General features: G+C 43.7%; 1 protein-coding gene across 3 annotated transcripts in view; it reads left to right on the top strand.

The window, feature by feature from the left end:
* The window catches only part of KCNAB1 (potassium voltage-gated channel subfamily A regulatory beta subunit 1), a 234,984-nt gene that overhangs the window by 54,668 nt on the left and 157,681 nt on the right, over positions 1–22,635 (top strand). Inside the window, exon 1 of one of the 3 annotated variants that reach the window (XM_073359611.1) lies at positions 13,707–14,643. The exons of the other annotated variants lie outside the window; for them this stretch is intronic. Within the exon in view, the coding sequence (XP_073215712.1) occupies positions 14,423–14,643 (221 nt within the window). The 5' untranslated portion in view covers positions 13,707–14,422. Of the gene's footprint in view, positions 1–13,706; positions 14,644–22,635 lie in introns of those variants that run through there. 3 annotated transcript variants of the gene reach the window in all.

The raw sequence follows: 22,635 nt of genomic DNA, 5'->3' as shown, positions 1-22,635 counted from the left end.
CCCATTTCAAGGCCAAAACTCCAGCTTGTGGGTGGGATAGCGAGTTTCACTATCAGACAATCCTCGGCTGGCAAAGGCTACAGGTTTACATTTGCCTTCCACTTCCTGGTACAGGACTGCTCCCAGACCCTCCAAACTGGCATCAGTATGCAGGATAAATGGTTTGCTTGGGTCAGCAAAAACTAGGACTGGAGCATGAGTTAGGCAAGTAATGATTTCTTGAAAAGCCCTTTCACATCTCTCATCCCGGACGAGCCCCCAAAAATGTAACCCTTCTGCCCGTCAGAGTTGGCAGCAACAAGGGCCGGGTTCAATATCTAGGGGTTCCATTCCAATAACACAATGCAAACCGGCTCGAGCCCCCACCCAGTGACCTGGGAAAAATATATACCACCCCCGCTGGGCGCCTCCAAGAGGCAATACTTCCCCTCTCGCAAGCACAGAGTCTGAGTGTAGCAAAAGTCTTTTAATAACAGAGAGAAACAATGTGGCATTATGTTGGGGAAACACCACCAACCGGATTCATAACACAACCCATGAGCAAAAACAACCCCACCCCAGGCAAATTGGGGCATGCCCTTTTCCCTTTGGTTCTTGAGTCCAGCAACCCCAAAAGTCCAATGCCCCAAAAGTCTCTGTCCCTGGTCAGGGCAGCCCCAGAGTTCGAAAGTTTATCAGCGGAGCTTTACCTCCCAACCTGGGTGGAAATGGGACGGGGGTAAGAGGCACCTTACGTGATCTGAAGCTGACCGCCCCATAGCTCCATAGCGGCGCTCCGCTCCGCCAGCCGCCCCACAAAACTCCTTCGCGCAGCTGCGCTCCGCTCCACCAGCCGCCCCACGAACTCCTTCGCTCAGCTGCGCTCCGCTCCACCAGCCGCCCCACGAACTCCTTCGCTCAGCTGCGCTCCGCTCCGCCAGCCGCCCCACGAACTCCTTCACTCAGCTCCACGGCCCACAAGCAGCTCCTGCCATCCACACACTGCTCCGCGTCGAACTGCTTCACCAGCCGTCCCGCAAACTGCTCCACAATATATCTTCAGGCTCCCCCACTACTTAACACAACACTCAGTGATTTCAGCTCTTAGGTGAATTCAGCTTATAGTAGGGGAGCCCCAGTGCTGGTGCACTGTCAGCCCAAAGTGAGCTCAGCAGCCTATAACTAGACTTCTAATGAAATCAAAATTAGCTCTGATATTCCACAGTGGAGAGAGGAGGAAGTACAATCAGCATGTAAGGCCCTCACCAAGGGGCCCATGCCACCAAGTATTAATACTTGTCCCCAGCCTCTCTCCCTTCACACAGTTTTGGAACCCATGACCCTTGCCTAGCGAGTGCTACTTAGATGATGGTGAATCCCTCCATCGTAACAAAAGGCCACGTACAGTTCCAAGCACAGTTCCCATAATCAGGGTAATAACAATTTATTCTTCCTGCCCCAATAACAGAGACACTGGGGATCCCACAGCGGCCAAAGTGACCATTTGGGCAGCTATGGTCTCATTCTAGGCGTGGTGGGTGTGCCTATGCAAATGAGATCTGCCCCTGAAGTTCTTTTCCACAACTTGCCACACCTCACCACCAGATGTCAGGGTGGAGCTCATCCTGACACTGCTTACATCAGCAGTAGGAAGTCATTTTTTACATTCCTTCAATGGTCAAAAAGGTGCTAGTCTAGCTGTCTTAGTTTAGGACTAACAGGTCTCTTAAAAATAACTTAGTTGCTATGATACTGGGGGTAGGATCAATATTTTTCAGTTATGTAATTGCTTTCTTGAAGGAAAGGAAAAAGAGATTTACAAAAATGAGAATGGGAGAGATTAGAGAAGACTGACCAGTTTAAAATAAGCTTTAGGCTGCCGAATGTCTCAGGACTTTTAGCTCTATAAATCACATTCTATCGAACAAGACAAAGGCAGTGACTCTCAGTAAAGGTACTCAGAGCTTTAGAAAAGATGACTCAGGGCCCAATACTTTTTCGCTTTAAATCAATGGTAGAAGCACTCATTGACTGCAGTGAGTTAGGGTCTGTCTCGCTGTCTCCCACGACAGTGTATTAGTCTGAAGTCTCTTGGAATAACTCACAGGGTGTTTATGACAAGGCTGAACAGTAGGGCAGATCCTTAGCTGGTGTAAACTGTCATAGCTTCTTCAAAGTCAGTGGAGCTATGACAATTTACACTAGTTGAGAATGTGCCCCTAGAAAACTGCGGGGTGGTGAAATCACCTGCCTGTGCAGGGTGAAAAGTACAAATCCACTTCATATCCATTCAACCTCAGTAACACTTGATTGGGCCCAACCCCTCCTTATGCCAGTAATCTTTAGTCATGTGACTAGTCCTTGGTGCGCGTTGGAAATTAGAAAATTGAGAATAGTTTCTCTCTCTCTTCTCCCCCCCCCCCCCGACCTCACCCATATTAAAAAATTATAAGTTGAGGCTATTAGCAGGAGAGCAAGGCCTATGTTCTGAAATCCATTCCGAGATTACTAAAAGATCTGGAATGGAGCAGACAGGCATAAGTAGGTAGGAGACAGAGGTGGAGGGGGGAAGAGAGAGAAGTGAAAGAAAGGAGGAAAAGAAAGCACTCAAGATATAAAAGAGATAGGAGGAGAGTGGCCAAATCAGAAAAGAGAGGTTTGTAGGGAAAAAAATTAAAATTCCAAAAGGATGTCAACTTGTAGAGCATGCCCATGAGAGAGACCGTGGGTCTGAAGTGAAAACACAGCAAGCTACATACGAAAAAATGGGCAACTCTTTCCTCATTCAAATCCCTTCTAAGAACTCATTAGTTGTGGACATGATAGATTAAGTGCATTCATAATAAGTTACGTATACGCTTATGCTCTGTGTGTGTGTATGCACAACTTGTGGGCAACACAGAAGGATAATTGTTGTAGCAAGTGTTGTGATTTCGCCTGACCCTTGTGAGAGCAATGTAAGGGGGGGGGGAAGGAAAGCCCCTGCCATTGCTCTCAATAAGCAACTAAGCACATTGAGAGACACAACTCTTCTACTTTTCAAGCTATCCCTGGAGGTAGAGGAGAGCGCTTGTTTATTGTTCATTTCAACTGCACTCAGACAATAGGGGGGTGAGGGCTATGTAGGTACCTAGATAGAACTGCACCCCAGAGGTATGTCTAAGCGTGGGGCTGGAGATGTAAATTCCAACTTGAGGAGACATTTACGCTAGCTCTGACTGAGCTCGCATGCTAAAAATAGTGTAGGTGTGGTGGTGTGAGCAGTGGAAGGGGCTAGCTGCTCTAAATACGTACCCATCCAAGACAGTAGGTATATACTAGCTCGTCGCACCAGTTGAGCTACACTCTGTTTTTAGTGCACTCCCTCAATCAAACTACTGCAGGTGTGTCTCATCGAGCTGGAATTTACAACTTTCCAGCTCAAAGTATAGACATATCCCAGGGAAGGGCCAGGCACTTCTGGTCTGAAGAAAATTTTCTGTCCAGAAACCTCCACCCAACCCTCCCCAGAATCCTGAACAAAGAAATGGACTTCGCAGCAAGTCAACCAATTTATAATAAATACGGGGGTGAAAGTCAAGCTGAAGACTTACCGGTACGGGGGCTGGGCCTCAGGCGGGGGGGAGGGGTTAGTGTCCCCCAGCCAGCCCTTCCACGCTGCCTAGCCTGCGCCACCTGGGGCTCCAGCGGCGATTTAAAGAGCTCGGGGGTCCGGCCAGCAGCTGGCACCCCAGGCCCTTTTAAATTGCCGGCCCCAGGGCAGCTGCTCCTTCTGTCTGCCCCACCGGCGGCCGGGGAGGCTGTGCGTGCAAAAGGGGCAACACCATTAAAGCAATGCCGTGGCAGTGCTTTAAGCAGAGTCCTTTGCTGCGGCAGCACTTTAAGGTCGCTCCGCCTTTTGCGCCTCCCCTTGTTGGTGGCCCTGCTGGTAGGGTCCCGGCAGGGCCACCCATGGGGGGTGCAAAAGGGGCAGCAACATTAAAGGGCTGCCGTGGCTTTAAGCAGGGAGCTTTAAAGTCTGCTGGGTAGAGGCCGCTACTGGCGGCCACTTTTTACCAGTATGCCGTACTGGCCCGTACTGGCTTACTTTCACCCCTGAATAAATACATATAAAACTGAAACTATTCTTGCTTCTGAATTTCCCAAGGCATCCTGTCTTCTTTATGTTTGTTCGGCAGACACAGCTTTTATGTTTGTGTTGGTACAGCAATGAGTGCATTGTCATGAATAGCAAATAATAAATAGTAATAATAGAGAAAATGGAAAAAGTAAAATAGGGAAATATAATTAGCTCTTGTATGTTACAGAACATTTGCTTTATATTGCATTTTGAATCTATTATTTAAGGGGTAATTTGGCTATTTGTACTGGGGGAAGAAATCGCAATGTTTTCGTGGACAATATTTCCCTACCTAGCAGTTTGGTATAAGTGTAAAAGAAATGCAAAGGGATTAGAATCATAGAATATCAGGGTTGGAAGGGACCTCAGGAGGTCATCTAGTCCAACCCCCTGCTCAAAGCAGGACCAATCCCCAACTAAATCATCCCAGCCAGGGCTTTGTCAAGCCTGACCTTAAAAATATCTAAGGAAGGAGACTCCACCACCTCCCTAGGGAATGCATTCCAGTGTTTCACCACCCTCCTAGTGAAAAAGTTTTTCCTAATATCCAACCTAAACCTCCCCCACTGCAACTTGAGATCATTGCTCCTTGTTCTGTCATCAGCTACCACTGAGAACAGTCTAGATCCATCCTCTTTGGAACCCCCTTTCAGGTAGTTGAAAGCAGCTATCAAATCCCCCCTCATTCTTCTCTTCCGCAGACTAAACAATCCCAGTTCTCTCAGCCTCTCCTCATAAGTCATGTGTTCCAGTCCCCTAATAATTTTTGTTGCCCTCCGCTGGACTCTTTCCAATTTTTCCACATCCTTCTTGTAGTGTGGGGCCCAAAACTGGACACAGTACTCCAGATGAGGCCTCACCAACGTTGAATAGAGGGGAACGATCACGTCCCTTGATCTGAAGGCAATGCCCCTACATATACATCCCAAAATGCCATTGGCCTTCTTGGCAACAAGGGCATGCTGTTGACTCATATCTAGCTTCTCATCCACTGTAACCCCTAGGTCCTTTTCTGCAGAACTGTTGCCGAGGCATTCGGTCCCTAGTCTGTAGCGGTGCATTGGATTCTTCCGTCCTAAGTGCAGGACTCTGCACTTGTCCTTGTTGAACCTCATCAGATTTCTTTTGGCCCAATCCTCTAATTTGTCTAGGGCCCTCTGTATCCTATCCCTACCCTGCAGCGTATCTACCTCTCCTCCCAGTTTAGTGTCATCTGCAAACTTGCTGAGTGTGCAATCCACACCATCCTCCAGATCATTTATGAAGATATTGAAAAAAACCGGCCTGAGGATCCACCCTTGGGGCACTCCACTTGATACCAGCTGCCAACTAGACATGGAGCCATTGATCACTACCCGTTGAGCCCGACAATCTAGCCAACTTTCTATCCACCTTATAGTCCATTCATCCAGCCATACTTCTTTAACTTGCTGGCAAGAATACTGTGGGAGACCATGTCAAAAGCTTTGCTAAAGTCAAGAAACAACACGTCCACTGCTTTCCCCTCATCCACAGAGCCAGTTATCTCATCATAGAAGGCAATTAGATTAGTCAGGCATGACTTGCCCTTGGTGAATCCATGCTGACTGTTCCTGATCACTTTCCTCTCCTCTAAGTGCTTCAGAATTGATTCCTTGAGGACCTGCTCCATGATTTTTCCAGGGACTGAGGTGAGGCTGACTGGCCTGTAGTTCCCAGGATCATCCTCCTTCCCTTTTTTAAAGCTGGGCACTACATTAGCCTTTTTCCAGTCTTCCAGGACTTTCCCGGATCGCCATGAGTTTTCAAAGATAAAGGCCAATGGCTCTGCAATCACATCTGCCAACTCCTTTAGCACTCTCGGATGCAGCACATCCGGCTCCATGGACTTGTGCTTGTCCAGCTTTTCTAAATAGACCCGAACCACTTCTTTCTCCACAGGGGGCTGGTCACTTCCTCCCCATGCTGTGCTGCCCAGTGCAGTAGTCTGGGAGCTGACCTTGTTCATGAAGACAGAGGCAAAAAAAGCATTGAGTACATTAGCTTTTTCCACAATCTCTGTCACTAGGTTGCCTCCCTCATTCAGTAAGGGGCCCACACTTTCCTTGACTTCCTTCTTGTTGCTAACATACCTGAAGAAATCCTTCTTGTTACTCTTAACATCTCTCGCTAGCTGCAACTCCAGGTGTGATTTGGCCTTCCCTGATTTTACTCCTGCATCCCTGAGCAATATTTTTATACTCTTCCCTGGTCATTTGTCCAACCTTCCACTTCTTGCAAGCTTCTCTTTTGTGTTCAAGATCAGCAAGGATTTCACTGTTAAGCCAAGCTGGTCGCTTGCCATATTTACTATTCTTTCTACACTTCGGGATGGTTTGTCCCTGTAACCTCAATAAGGATTCTTTAAAATACAGCCAGCTCTCCTGGACTCCTTTCCCCCTCATGTTATTCTCCCAGGGGATCCTGCCCATCAGTTCCCTGAGGGAGTCAAAGTCTGCTTTTCTAAAGTCCAGGGTCTGTATTCTGCTGCTCTCCTTTCATCCCTGTGTCAGGATCCTGAACTTGACCATCTCATGGTCACTGCCTCCCAGGTTCCCGTCCACTTTAGCTTCCCCTACTAATTCTTCTCGGTTTGTGAGCAGCAGGTCAAGGATTGACTTGAGAGAGCTAGGAAGCTGATTATTAAGTCTGAAACTCCATCCTTGAATGAGCCTTTTGTGTCTAAGTACCGCTGGGGGCCATTATATACAATACAAAGTACTTTTCCTATGAACAGTGAGGTTTGATAGAGATGCAATTCCACCATTTATTTTAAAATCTACTTGCTCTGGTATGTTATAAATAGACATTTAGGGACAGATTTTTTTTTTTAAAAAATCTGGCTTGTTTATGCACTTGGAGACACACATTTTTACCAGCCCCATTCTTCACTCCAAGATACTTGTGAAGACCTCTATTGCCACTTAGATGTGTAACCACAGTATTTGACTATGTCTGTGAAAAGCAAAAAAGCACAAAACAGGAGGCAAAATTGTGACCCTTTTAAAAATAACACCCTCCGTGTCAGTTTAACGGTTGGTATCACCTTTTCAAAGTGGACTCAACCAGGCCTCTGTTTTGTGCATATGGATAACTACATGTGCCACTTACTGTTCAATGAGCTTTGTGTCTCCCTGCTAACAGCTGGTTGACAGGGATAGCTGGCTGTCGCAACTGCCGCGTGTTGGATTTAGCCCTTTAGCTCAATCTATAGGCTCATGGTTGTCACCAGAGAGCTCTCTAGGATGAAGAGTTTTTGACAACAAGTTTTGCTTAATCAAAGTTTTTTGTTTTTGTTTAATTCCTATTCGCTTCCAGAGACAGCAGGAGTGGGCACTTCATCTGCATGTGAGTCATTGCAAAACACTTAGGACGTGTCTACAAACGTAATCCTATGTGCAACCCATGCACCCACTCTCCCTTAAGATGCACTTCAGGTTGTCAACAAATATTAGTTATATTAGAACAGCACTGTCTGAATCTTTAAAAATGTAAAGCACTGGAAATTCAGGTTGAGATGCAAGATAGAAAATGAGTGTTTGAAAGTCAGAAAATACAGCTAGTCCTGGAACCCACATGGGGAGAGGCCATTCTTGTCTTAGTCTTAAGTGGGGTACAGGATCTGGCCCAAGAAGTGAATATAGCTCAACCACTTGGTAATAGCTGCCATCATGTCATTAAATTTAACATCCTTGTTGGGGGGAAATGCCAAAGAAGGCTATGACAGTCATAAGCGCCAACTCCATGGCTGCTCTGGGGCTGGAGCACCCAGAGGAAAAAATAGTGGGTGCTCAGCACCCATTGGCAGCCTCCTGATCAGCCCCTTCCCCCCAGTGCCTCCTGCCTGTCGGCGGACCCGCTGATGAGCTCTTCCCCCTCCCTCCTAGTGCCTCCCGTTCACCATGGATCAGCTGTTCAGTGGTGTGCAGGAGGTGCTGGTGAGGGAGGAGGAGCGAGGGTGGGGTGCGTTTGGGGGAGGATGCAGAATGGGGCAGGAAGAGGCGGGGAAGGGGTGAAGAGGGGGCAGAGCCTGGGGTAGAGCAGGGATTGAGCACCCCTTGGCAACTCAGAAAGACAGCGCCTCTGATCACAGTAGCATTTAACTTCAAAAAGGGGAACCACACAAAAATGAGGAAGCTAGTAAAATGGAAACTAAAAAGAACAGTCACAAGAGTAAAGTGCCTCCAAGCTGCATGGAAGCTTTTTAAAGACACCACAATAGAGGGTCAAATTAAATGTATACCCCAAATGAAAAAAAAAACAGTAAGAGGGCCAAAAAAATACCACCGTTGTTAAGAGTAAAAGAGGCAGTTAAAGGCAAAAAGGCATCCTTTAAAATTGGAAGTCAAATTCTACTGAAGAAAAGAGAAAGGAGCATAAACTGGCAAGTCAAATATAAAAGTTTTAATTAGTACAAAAATAATTTGAAGAACAGCTCACAAAAAACTCAAACTAACAGCAAAATGTTTTTTAAGTACATCAGAAGCAGGAATGCTGCCAAACAATCAATGGGGCCATTGGGTGATCAGGTGCTAAAGGAGGACTAAGGGAAGAAAAGGCTGTTGCATAGAAGCTAAATAAATTCTTTGCATCAGTCTTCACTGCAAAGGATGTGAGGGAGATTCCCACACCTGAGCCATTCTGTTTAGCTGATAAATCTGAGGAACTGTCCCAGACTAAGGTGTCAGTTGAGGAGGTTTTAGAATAAATTGGTAAGTCAAACAGTAATAAATCACCAGGACCAGGTGGTAACCACCCAAGAGTTCTGAAGGAACTCAAATATGAAATTGCAGGACTACTTACTGAGGCATGTAACTATCACTTAAATCAGCCTCTGTGCCAGATGATAGGAGGATAGCTAAAGAAATGCCAATTTTTAAAAAAGATTTCAGATTTGATCCTGGCAATTAGACTGGTAAGCCTACTTTCAGTAACAGGCAAATTGGTTGAAACTACAGTAAAAACAGAATTATCAGAGACATAGCTGAACACAATTTGTTGGAAGAGTCAACTCGGCTTTTGTAAAAGGAAATCATGCCTCAGCAATCTGTCAGAATTCTTTGAGAGGGTCAGAGTATTAAGAGTATTACCACTGGTACTACTCACAGAGTAATGCGCTAGTGCCCAAGAACAAGGGTAGCAGAATAAGGCCGATAGTCGCACAAAGAAAATAAAAATTAAAAAGCTCAAAAGCTTGTATTTTCCCCCAGCAGAAGTTGGTCCAATAAAAGAGACCTACCTTGTCTCTCTCATGTTCTGGTAACATATTTTAAAAAATCTAAATTAGATTCTTCAAGCCTGTTTGTGTTACAATTTAAACAGTTGAAATCTAATTTTCTCAGTTTAATTAACATGTGACCTGTTTGTGCAAGGTGATGAGGACTGAAAGCTTGTAACACTGAATGTTAGATTTCTGTGCTCTAGACACTGGTTGCTGCATTTCTACAGAAAGCACCTATGTCTGTAGTATCATCAAAGCTGCTGGCTTGATACCAGAGTATCCCTTTCAAAGCTTAAAACAACACACTAAATTCTAAAGAAATTTAGTTTGGGATGATCATGTTACTCTGTCCTTTGACAGAGCTTTGATTCTCTTCATTAGATATATGGTAAACATCAGAAACATGCCTGGAAATAAGCTTGCAAAATAACATTTGTAATATTTTTTTTTCTTTCCTGGGCATTTAGCAATGGACGTTTGTATTTTAGACTTCTGTCTAGTTAGTCAGCTCATAACCTGCTTGGCTCAAAGCTAACATGCGTCAGAGAGTAAGGCTTACAAAGTTTAACTATAACTTGGGGTTGAACCCATCAAACCAGGTCAGCCTTGCCCCCTCACTCTGTCTGTTTCATCTATTTAGATTGTAAGCTGTTGGGGGACAGGGAGTGTCTCTTACTCTGTGTTTATACAGAGCCTAGCACAATGTGGCCCTTATCTTGGTAGGGCCTTTAGTTGCTAATGGTAATGCAACAAATTACACTCACAGAACCCTCCTCCCCATTTTGAAAAAAACCCCAAGAACAATTCTTAACATTACTATAGTGCTGTTCATCTTAAAAGCAATGTACTGTACACACATTAACTAATCATTAACTAAATTGGTTGTGGAGGAGTCTTAATAAGATATTCAGCCTGTCAGCACTGGTGTGGCTCTTCCGTGTTTACTGTGGAGTTGTCGTTAATCTGCTAAAGTCTAAGCTCTCATAAAGAGCCCTGCTTTAAAAGGCCCAGATGCACAAGTGTACTGGGTCCTGTAGGTGGGCACTCTTCTGTACCTCCAAAGAAACAATCTTTTTGAATGGGTGCTCAGACAGGCTGAAAATGACCTTTAATCAGTGATTCAAGGTGTGTGTGACCCATGCCTGCTTTGTGTGGTGCTCTGTCCCCATCAAGTGGCAGTCAGGCCTGCTAGAGATTGATGAGTCTGCTACATCCTTGGTGAAGAGCCATGTGGCTTTTAGCTCATGCAGTCGAGGCATATACACTAGGCTTCAGAGGTCCCACGTTCGATCCTGCCCAGTGACTGGAGTCTCTTGGCTTTACATGTGCACTCGGAGTTTGGCTCTGCTTACAACACAGGCATTTTGAAGAGTTGCTGCCTGCTTCTTTGTGTCTCTTCAGGGCATGCCCACCTCTACACCCATGCTGGTCCCTACAGTCACAGAAGTATGTGAGATGCCACTCAGTTGTTCTTGTTCTGCCCTTTTCTCTACTCTCTAGACTTTCTTTAAATATGTACCAGGAAGCTAGGTAGAAGGGGATGGGGAAGATTCTTGGCAGAAGTTCTGTGGAAAAGCAGAGTCACAGGATACCTGTAAGCCTCACAACAGCCAAGGAACCGCTTGCAGGGCCTTCTGAGAGGCCAGTTTTCAGAAACTGCCCTACTCTGGCTGAATGAGTAGGGCTCTGTTAGCCAAGCCCCTACATGGTTCATAACATTTGCTTCGAAGCAGGGTTGCCAACCCTCCAGGATTGCCCTGGAGTCTCCCGGAATTTTATTTAATGTGACGAAACTTCCAGGAATAGGTCAACCTAAATTGGCAACCCTACTTCTAGGTCACTATCATTTTAATTGCTGCATCCCCAAATAAGTACGGTGCAAGATATGCTGGGACTGAATTAGGTTGGATTGTGGCAGCTCAGAGGGAGGGTTTTCAGTTGGTTGTTTTTTTGGACACTGCTGCCTTGTATTCCAGAGTTGTAGCTTTCTTTTTTTAAGCATCTAGCCCTTCTGGTTTTGAAGATAGCTTTGAAAACATGACCTGAGTGTTACTGATCGCAGCTTGACTCTCCATGGTGTGGACTTCGGGGGAGTTAACACTGGAGCCTGACCATCATTATTTAAATGTTAATGTAGTTAATTATTTCATGGATGATCAAAATGCACAAGGAAGAAGAGCGCCAGGCGTCTCATTTTGACCTCTGAGCAGGTGGCACTGGAGCTGTGAGTGAAGCTAGGCAGAGTACACATGATCGTTTTGTAATGAATCTGTTGGGCCATTACTGAGCACTGTGTTTACCCCCAGATCAGTGTCCAGCCAGCAGCGGGGATCCATAATCCCTCCAGCACAGGAAAGGGAAGAACTACAATAGATCAGAAGGGGACTGGTTTGAGAAAGTGCCAGAGGCTGCATGAGACTAGGAATAGCAGGCCAGAGGCAGCGGTCTGGGAGCTGGCTGTGGAAGGAAACCTCTGATAACAGGCCTGAGAGCTGGGCTGAGGACACACCCTGTTGCTGACAAGGGTCAGCAGTAGCTGCATTTGCTGATACCTGGCGGCGGCTCATTGTCAAGAAGACAATGCAAAGGGATTATAGCAGGAGCTTGTTACTGCTTATACCCCTGGCTTGGGCTTCCAGCTAGGGGATGGGTTGGGAACTGTTGGGATCATCTCATTTGTTTCTAACTGTTAAAGTCGCTGCACCCAGGGTACTTGCAACTTTTCTTTCTGGCAGCGCTAACGAAGAAATCCTCAGTTAAGCAAAGTGTGTGAATGTCCACGCAGGGCTAGGCCCTGAAGAGCCCATGCCTGGAGCACCTCCAGCACTTGCCCCCAAGTGTGTGGTGCACCCAGCATGCTGCCAGACACCTACGAGCTGGTGTAGCACAGCACTGACCACAACAACTTGCTGTGGGCTTGGGTGCAATAGAGTGAACATCTGTACAACCTGCTGTGAGTGATGTCTCATTTTGGCACTTTATATTTGCATCTCCACGGGGTAGGAGTTTAAGGCTGGAATGTGATTTATGGGTGGAAAAGGTCTGTGGCTGGAGCTTCCTAGCTCCTTCCAGTGGTTCTGAACTACTGTTCGCCGCTCCAGGCCAATGGGGGCTGCAGGAAGGGCGGCCAGCACATCCCTCAGCCCATGCCACTTCCCGCAGCCCCCATTGGCCTGGAGCAGCGAACCGCGGCCAATGGGAGCCGCGATCAGCCAAACCTGTGGACGCGGCAGGTAAACAAACCAGCCTGGGCCCCTAGGGGCTTTCCCTGAACAAGCAGCGGCCCTAGTTTGAGAACCACCACTCTGACTTATTCACCTCAGAGCAAACAATTTCAGTATTTCTCTTGGCTCCTAGCTCCCCCTCCAAAAATCTTGCTTGCCTCTGTCTCCCACAACCATCTCCTACAGCAACATACAGAGAGCCTGTCTCTCTTCCACATCGAATCCGTAACACTGGTGCAGTTCTTGTGCTTATCACCATTTAGATGCTGGAACTAGAGATGTGGTGGGTGCTTCCAAGCCCCCTGGCTTGAAGTGGTTTCCACCATATACAGGGTTTACAGTTTGGTTCAATGGCTCTCAGCACCCTCACTGTATAAATTGTTCCAGCACCCCGGCTCATCACCATGGTATCTGAGCCTCTACTATCTCTAACCACTACTCTGCCCCCATCTCATCAGCCTCCAGATTCTGTCTCTTTTAAGTTGTAGTGGTTGGCAGCAGCCAATGGAGGGCTAAGTAGAATCCATCTGTGTCTCCACTTCACACCTACCTGGCCTGTGACTAGATCTTAAGCATATCCTGAGGGAGTCCTTGTGCAGTTCTGAAAATAGGTTTCATGTGCCTACCCCCTGGGCAATGCCCACAACTCAGCCATTTGAATGCACCTCCTCAATGTGCCCAGCATGCACACCCTTTTGAAAACATGGCTCCATAGCAGGGTGGAGCATGGACAATGACTTGTCAGCTTTGTGCCAGTCTTTCCTTGTTTAATTGCAACCCAATTTTCAGCAAGTTGTGAGTCAGAATTGGTTTGAAGAGTTTGCACCATCGCTAATTTAGCTAGGATTCTTGTACGAAGAAAAGATTAACCCTAGCATGCTGATACCATGGGATTTAAAGCAGTATTTTAGTGAGCCAGACAAGGGATTAATGTGTTAATTCACCAGCACACATTAGCAGAGTGTTTCCCCCCTATTTTTATAGTTAACATGTTTTTACATCAATTTGTTCTGTCACTGTGATGAGTCCTCTGGTTGATTAGCAGTGCTGTCAATTATTTTTATGGGAAGAATCTGCTTCTAGTGCCTGTCTCTATGTTGCACACAAAAGAAAAAGCAACCATTCCCATGCTTTCTGCAAGCTTCTTACAGGGAGCTCTGCATGTTCCACAGAGCAGCTGCAAACCCGTATCGGTGCAGATTTACAGCTTTGTCTTTACAGGGCTTGAAACTAAGAATGTGTGAAAAGGGTCCTGATTAGATGTTGTATTTTGCAGCATCTGACAAAGACAATAGATGGATATTCCTGGTTTTTAGAGACTTGCTTGTGATTAGACATTTCTTCAGTTCCAAAGCTTGCCTGTTCAGCATTTTGTGATCCAGAGGGTGTTCAAGACACATCTTGCAGTATGCCTGCATTGATTTAAAACCAGCAAGCAGATGCAAGCCTGCATCAAGACGGAGTGGATGTTGCTTCTTGTGGTTAATTATGAAGGTACAGCTTTATGTTTCTGAAAGCACTTGACTAGATGGATGATTTTGTCTAAGCAGTAGATATTATTGCAAAGGAAGATTTGAAAATCAAGTTGTCTGCTCTCTTGCTTGCTTAACCAAGTTCAGTGCTTATATGTTGACTTGTACACCAGGGACACCATACTGTTCTCCTCTACCTGCACTATCTACCACTGCTGCTTCTACTACTTTCAGTCATCTTTTGAGTCCAGATTTGAAGACTCGTTTAGCAGCATTTGGGACTAAAATCTCCAGCTATTCAGTGTCCTATAGCCCTGTTCTCAGAGTCTGAGAAGGTTTGAGTACTCTCTAAGATTTGGACTGTGAATAAAGATTTATTGCAGGAGCCATGCAAGTTTCCATAGCTTGTACAGAACATAACTTGAAGAATCGAAATGGTGAAGACAGGCTTATCAGCAAACAGAACACCACTACCCCAAACGTAGTGAATGCAGCCCGGGCAAAATTCCGGACGGTGGCTATTATTGCTCGCAGTTTGGGGACATTTACCCCTCAGCACCATATCTCTTTAAAAGAATCAACTGCAAAGCAGACTGGCATGAAATATAGGTATGGGCACAATATTCACTGTTCGTAATGTTTGTGTCATATCTCTTTACCCTGGATGACTCATCTGCTTACAAAGTAATTCTTTATTCCAAAATCCCAGTGTCTTTTTAAAAAGGGACATTAAAAAAATCCTACTAAAAATACTAAGTTTTAAACTTACAAGAAAACTAGCTCTGTTTAGTGGCATTTGTGTCCAAGTGTTTCTGCAGGCATACACATTTGTTATTTGATACAAAGAGTTTTCTTTTCTTTAGTTAGGATATCAAACATAAATAAATTGAGCACCATTATTTGTGGATGGTGTTAAAAGTAGTGTTTTGTACAGCTATTATTAGTATTTATATGTAAAAAGATTGAATTACAAATGATGTTCAAATATCTGCATAGAAAAAGTTTTCATTTTTCCAGCGCATGTTGGGTAGAATGTCTCTAAATTAGTTAGTGTGTCTTATCCTAATGATCACTTACAGACCTTTCATCTGACTTGCTAAGTGAGGACAAGGAGGAATCTATTTTAAATGAAATGCAGACAAAATCATAACCATGTTCCTAGAAAATCTAATGCTTCTTACAAAAATTTTTCTTAACACAGAAATGTACAAGAGTGTAATTAAGAGTGTCACTTTAATCTTTCTCAGATGTTCAGTCTGCTATATCTGGACAGCTTCTTTGTATCAACTGATTCAAGTACTTATTAAGGACTTTAATTTGGAAAACTTAGCATTTTTGTAATTTAATTTGTATGTATTCGACACGTTAGCATATCTGTTCCGCTAGACCTTGAACGTATCCTTTGTGTGGTGTTGGAATTACTTGATTCCTAGAAAGGAGGAGATAGCAATCTAAGGTCCGATTCTGCTCTGACTTGTTCCATGAGTAGCCCCATTGAAATCAACAAGGCTATTTGTACAATGGTATGACTCAACAGGAGTATGGATGGCAGAATCTTGTCCTTAGGAGTAGGGGATGGAGTGTGTTTAGAGTTATTGGTAACTTTTGTTTTGCATATTTGCAATTGATTAATTTTCATGGCCAGCAATTTCTGCCCTTGCTAGCTATCCTCTTTTTATGAAAGAGGTATTTGGATACGATGGAATTTAACATGACCAAATTAAGGCCAAATTCTACTTTCATTCAGACTGATGTAAATCCAGACTGACTGTACTGAAGTTACTCCAAATTTACACATGTGTGCACCTGAGCACAGAGTTTGATGTAAGGCATTTGTGCAGTTATGATAGTTTAACAGAGATAGCTCAAGAGGTTGGCCTTTAAGAGATTGCATTTGAAGGGCCACATAACTTCCTAATTTACACAGTCAGGTGTAATTTGTCATTGTAGAGTCTGGAATTGCTAGTAAGTAATATCCCCAGAGGATCTGGGAGACTCTGAAGAACCCCAGTTGTCCAGAATAATTTCTCAGTGAGTATGGGTAATTTTATCTGAGCACCCTTGTTCAAAGATCATTGGACACCATCACAGATTGGGTTATTTTTAATACCAGTGTTATAAGTAAGTACAGGGAACACAGGTAGTGGATCTGTAAATGACATTGCAGAGTCAGAAACCTGCTGATTAATTTTTACTGTGACAGATTCCCAGAAGTACTGCCCTCTGAGAATGACATTACAGTCTGGCTGGTCAGGCTCACTGGGCATGCATAGGTTTGCAAAGAGGGGAAGTGGGTAACCAAAGCTTACTGCACAGTGCAGCTCTTAAACTCTGGTGCATCATACTGTGTTATTATACCAAGACCTGATCTTGCAGTTCTTATGTTTGAAAATCTCCCGTTGACTCTAATGGGAATAATATGTAGGTGACAGCTGTAGGATCTGCCAGGCAACACTAAAGAGGTTATCACATCAGTAGAATTCCCTTTTGTAACTGTTTGATAGCTCAGTAGATTCTAATAGCCCTAGTATGAAGTGAGAGACAGTGTAGGCTCATGGCATGAGCACAGATTTGGAGTCAGGAACTCCTGCAATCTGTCTGTGCCATTTTCTCATTGTGTAGCCTTGGCCAAATCTCTTCACTTCTCTGCCTTAGTTTCTCCGGTACATGCCTACCTACATGGCAGGGGTGTTGAGAGAATGTTTGTTTGTAGAGAAAATAAAATCACAGCTTCCTTTGAGAAGTGCAGCTGTTACACGTACAGCCTACAGTGTTTTAAATTGGTTCCTGTTGGTTTCTGTTGGTTTTCCAAAGGAACATTATGTTGCAGATGCATTAATGCAAATAACTGCACCTCTCTTACTCACCCCCATCCAGAGACCCACATAGAAACAGACCCTTGGCTTCTTTAAGAGACATTTATAGCTTATTTCTAGAAAAATTCTGAAATCTGAGGCTAAATTCTGCAGACCTTATTCAGACTAAAGTGCTGTTGACTTCAATGGGAGTTTTGACTGCATAATGTTTGAGTAAGGACTGCAGGATTTGGACCTAATTTGTAACCAGATTGACGTCCATCCTTATGATTAATCCTTGTTTACAATCCCAAATATACCTAGAACAGTGAGAAGCAATTCCTTCCTGAGGAGAAGAAATGGGCAGGAAGTTTGGAGAAAGAGATGATCCAAATGTAAAGGATAATTCTGGCATTGGTGAATAGATACAAAAAGAACCCTAAGTTGGGGGAGATGCTGAAGCTGATACATGTTAATAAATGCACTCTGGCTCCTCTACAAATGACATGATTATCACACAGATTTAAGGCCTGATCCAACTCTCACTGAAGTCAAATGACAGGTTTCAGAGTAACAGCCGTGTTAGTCTGTATTCGCAAAAAGAAAAGGAGTACTTGTGGCACCTTAGAGACTAACCAATTTATTTGAGCATAAGCTTTCGTGAGCTACAGCTCACTTTGAGCTGTAGCTCACGAAAGCTTATGTTCAAATAAATTGGTTAGTCTCTAAGGTGCCACAAGTACTCCTTTTCTTTTTGTGAAGTCAAATGGAGTGTTTCCAGTGACTTTAGTGGGAATTGTGCCACGTCCCTCATTTCCCTTATATTTCAGGTTGAAGATTCTTGTTCTTCCCAGATCATTTTCTGCTTTAATTAGGTCATTTCTGACAAACTTAAATGCTATCTAAAATGATGTGCTAATGAAGATGCCTTGTTTTATGCTAAAAACAAATACTTCTTTCTCCCCCTCCCCCCCCAAGGCTTTGTAGATAACTAGATAACTGTAAAGATATAGCTGGCTGTGTTGCCATGCATATTTCACAGCATGATTTGTAGTGCTTCTATCTCAGCCACAGTGCATTGCCTCCTACGACTGCTTGGCAGGTTTTGATTTTAGGCAGTTGACGAGAATGATCCTGTCAGTGGATTATGTAAAAGAGAGAGACAATGAGTATGTGTGTGACAGCAGTGGAGGTGGGAGTAGAACCAGTTCTGTGGCTCCTTATCAAGTCAGTGTTTTTGAGCCAGTCCAGATCAGAAACCAGCTTGGAATTTTAAGTGCAAAGTGTCCTGAGAATAAATAAATATGCACCATGGAATCTTTAAAATATTAGGACTTGGTCCTGTTCCCATTGACATCACTGGGAGCATTGCCCTTGGCTTCACTGGGAGCATGATCAGGACCTTACTTTTAAGATCTTATTTAGTTTCCTTTCAATGGATTGGAGGCATCAAGTTGCCATCAAAGAGACCGGTGATAGGAGGGCAATCTGATAGTTGGCCAGCTGCTGGCTCCCACTTTCTTTGCATTGGAAGCATAATGGTAATTTAGCAGCACATGCACCCAGCTCCTGTGTGAGTGCTCCACTTGCAGGCTGCAGAGAGAAACGGCATGTGGCTTAAACCAATGCTGCTCGGGCAGAGCTCTCTCCAAGAACAAGCACATTATTGCAGGGGGAGAGAGGAGGGTATTTTATTTTAAAGGCATTGTTACCGCCAATTACATTTGCATGGCTACTGGATTTACATTCTTTGTGAGAAATGGAAAAACTGTGGCCTGACAAACAAGTGAAAATGGCCACACCCCTTTTAATGCCATTAATATTACAGTTCAGAATCTGCCCATATGCTCAGATAATGTTCTCTGGAGCGTTGAAAGTCTTTCCTTGAACATAATTTCAGTCGTGATGCTTGGCTTGGAAAATTTCAATCTGCTGCCTAATTTTTGAAAATAAATAATATAGTTCTACATCCATTAAAGTTTCCCAGAGACGGGGGTTGGGGAGTGGTGGTGGTAGTGGTGAAGGAGATAGAGTTCAGGTGCAGTGATGGCAAATGCTTTTCTGACCCTTTCTTCTTCTTCTTCCCTGTGCAAACTTCTTGAAATAGGGTCTGCTCTACAAGTCCTCTCCCTCCAAAGTGTTCTGTTCAATGCCATATCCTCTACCACGCCACCTGCTGACATGTCTTCCTTTATGACATCCCACCACTTCTTCTTGGGTCAGCCTCTCTCCCTTTTTGCTTCAGTCTTGATCGGTTGGACTCTCTTACCCACATAGTTGCCAGGACTGCTCTTTACATGACTGACCCATCTGAGTCTGTACTCCCCTCATTTTTTCGTTTATGGGTGTTACTTTGAGCATGTTCCTCACATGTAACTACGTGTTCCTCACATGCTATATCTTACTTACATCCTTCATCCATCTCAACATTCGCACCTCTGTTAAACAGATCATTTGCTTATGCTTTTTCTTTGTTGCTCAGTGCGATACACTAAAACTGGGCAGACCATGGTTTTATAGACTTTCCGTTTTGATATAACTCATATCTTCTTGTCACATACTACTACGTGATTTATCTCTCTCCATTTGAGCCAGGCATTTATTATCATACCTCTAATTTTGTCCATTTTCTTACTTGAATCCTGATAATCTTTATGTCAGTATAACAAGTACTTCTGTGTAAATGGTATTTTAATAGACATTGCCTTTTATTCAGAAAGAGGGAGTGAGACCTTTTGCTATTAATCATGACCATATGGCTTAGTTTAAAAGTGCCTTGTATTTATAAAGATTCTGTTACAGTTTTTCTTTAGCCAGGTTGATCTGGGTCCATTTCACAGAGAGCTGGATATCTGTTGATGAAATTCAGTGGTCACAAGTTCTTCTGTCATGCTGCATAAAAAAGACAGACTGTACATTATGAACCTAATCCTATTCTCCCTGGAGACACAAGAGCAGCTGGCATCATATTGTTACTCAATGAACTATGGGGGTGTGCACTTACAAAAATCTGTGCTAAGGGTCTAGATTAAGCAAAGATAAGATAAAACTCTGTTCGTGCAAGTTCTTCCACCAAGGCACCTTTGGTATCTGAACAGTGTGTCGTTATACGCACGCGGCCGTGCCTAGGCAGGACTGGGTAAGTTAAGGACGTTTTCAGCCTTAGCGGACTCTTTCCTTTGGACTTCTTTACAACCTGTAGATGTAGCAGTCTGTGCTGCAATCCTGTCTTATTTCACAAACGAAACACGCCATTGGGTCACATCAGTATGTAGCTGCAAGACCTTCGAGGAAGTGCTCAAGGAGAGTCAGTGGCTCTCTGAGCCAAAGTTGAACTGGTGCCTGAACATGGTGATATCAGGGGACACTGCTGCTGGAGGTGCTGTGCTTTGCATGAGGTGTAAAATGGAGATCTTGACCACTTGTGATATTGATGTTCCCAAGCCTCTTTCTGTGTCAGCCATGGTGTAGAGCCTGGTGTCCTGGCCCAGTTCCAACATGGATAATTACATTCTGCCTCCTTAAACTCCTTTTGCAGTTTTAAGTGGGTACTTAAGTGCATTTTTCTTCACTGCTTGCCCTACAATGTTGGGTTATAGTGTGAATTATTAAATGGACACTAATGAGTTTTACCCCTGTGGTGGATGCATTTCACTGGTGATCACCATTAAGCTTATAAAGCTCTTTATTTAGGTTTATAAAAGCCTCTATATGTGTCCATCCTATCTCCTGGGCATACTTAAGATATACAACAGAAAGAAATGTTCTGAGTTTTGTACATAATTATATTTGCAGATGGATATTTATTTAATAGTATAGTTAACTCAAACCTCTCCAGTCCTTGGGGCCACTCTAACCCCAGAAGTAAGTGTGTGTGTGTGTGTCAGGGGAGGGGATAGATACGTTTTTCTGTGTGTCTAGAAGGTTAACAAATCTGAAATCTAGAAGACCAAGGTGGGCAGCGAGTTGGAAAATCAAAGACCCCTCTTGCAGAATACCCTGCTAGCAGTCCGCTTCTCTATAGTGTGTGGCAACATCAGCTTGAGCACCTCCACTGATCACAAACGTGACCACGTGAGTACTTTGCTTTGGTTTTTAATAAAGACGATAATATGGATTGATTAATTAATATGCATGAAGGCAGTACGACTGATGGAAATGAGTGCCTAGAAATAGAAATTACCACATCTGAGATGGAAGAAAAACTTAGAGCTTAATGTGCTCAAACCAGGGAGGCCAGATAATTTCCATTCCAGAATACTGAAAGAACAGCACACGAGAGTGCTAGTCTGGTAGCAAGGATTTTGAATAAATGTATCTATTTGGGGATAGTACCATATGGGTAGAGAATCGCTAACATCATATCTATATTTTAAAAGGGGAAAACAGTGATCCAGAAACTCAGACCTGTTTGTCTGACATCAGTAGAATGCAAGACTTTAGAATAAATTGTGAAGGAAAGACGAATTAAATTCATGGAGGTAAATGGGAAAAAAGGATGTAATGCAACATTGTCTTATCCAAGGTAGATTATATCAGACTAACCTGATAAATTGGAGAGGGTTCAGAGAAGAGCCACGAGAATGATTAAAAGATTACAAAATCTTATGGTGATAGATTCAAAGAGCTCAAGCTATTTATCTTAACAAAAAGAAGGTTCAGGGATGACTTGATTAGTCTGTAAGTACCTACATGGGGAACAAATATTTAATAATGGGCTCTTTAATCTAGCAGATAAGGGTATAACATGATCCTATGGCTAAAGGATGAAGTTAGACAAATTCAGACTGGAAATGAGGTGTAAATATTTTAACCATTTGAACAATTTACCAAGGGTCATGGTAGATTATTCTTCACTAACCATTTTAAAATTAAGATTGGATTTTTTTTCTAAAAGATCTGCTCTAGGAACTATTTGGGGCCAATTTTGGGGCCTGTGTTATACAGGAGGTCAGACTAGATGATCATAGTGGTTCCTTCTGGTCTCAAAATCTGACCCTTATGTCCTCCTTTAAGGAAAATAACTGATTGTTTAAATAAAGGAAGTGCAGTAGATCTAATATACTTTGGACTTCAGTGAAGCATTTGACATGGTATTTCATGGGACACTCTTATTTAAATTAGGGAAGATCTGTATCAGACTAGAGGAAGGTAACTAGTGGAGTTCCTCAAGGATCCATCTTAGAATCAATCTTATTTGATATTTTTATGAATGACCTTGGCACAAAACGTAAGTGTGCACCTATGAAGTTTCAGGGTAGGAACCGTGTTAGTCTGTACCCACAAAAAGAAAAGGAGTACTTGTGGCACCTTAGAGACTAACAAATTTATTTGAGCATAAGCTTTTGTGAGCTACAGCTCACTTCATTGGATGCATGTAGTGAAGTTTGCTGATGATACAAAGTTGGGAAGCATCGCCAATACAGACAAGAACCAGATTATTGTACAGGAAGAGCTGGATGACCTTGAAGACTGGAGTGACAGAAATGGGATGAAATTCAATACTATACAGTACAAGGTCATATACTTAAGGTTTAATAAGAATTTCTGTTACTAGCTGGGGGTTCATTAGTTGGAAACAACAGAGGAGAAGATTGCCTGGGTATGTGCGTTGATCACAGGATGACTATGAGCCACCAATGTGATGTGGCTGTGAAAAAGGCAAATGAGATCATAATGTAACACTGTTGCAAAAAAAGCGAACACCATTCTGGGATTTATTAGCAGGAGTGATGTAAGCAGGACAGGAGAAGTAATTCTTCTGCTTACTCCGTGCTAATTAGGCCTCAACTGGGGTATTGTGTCC

The sequence above is a fragment of the Lepidochelys kempii genome, chromosome 9 (assembly GCF_965140265.1).
Source record: "Lepidochelys kempii isolate rLepKem1 chromosome 9, rLepKem1.hap2, whole genome shotgun sequence".
In the NCBI taxonomy this organism is placed as follows: Eukaryota; Metazoa; Chordata; order Testudines; family Cheloniidae; genus Lepidochelys; species Lepidochelys kempii.
The sequence above is the reverse complement of the archived record's forward strand: the minus strand, read 5'-3'. Positions and strand labels throughout refer to the sequence as shown.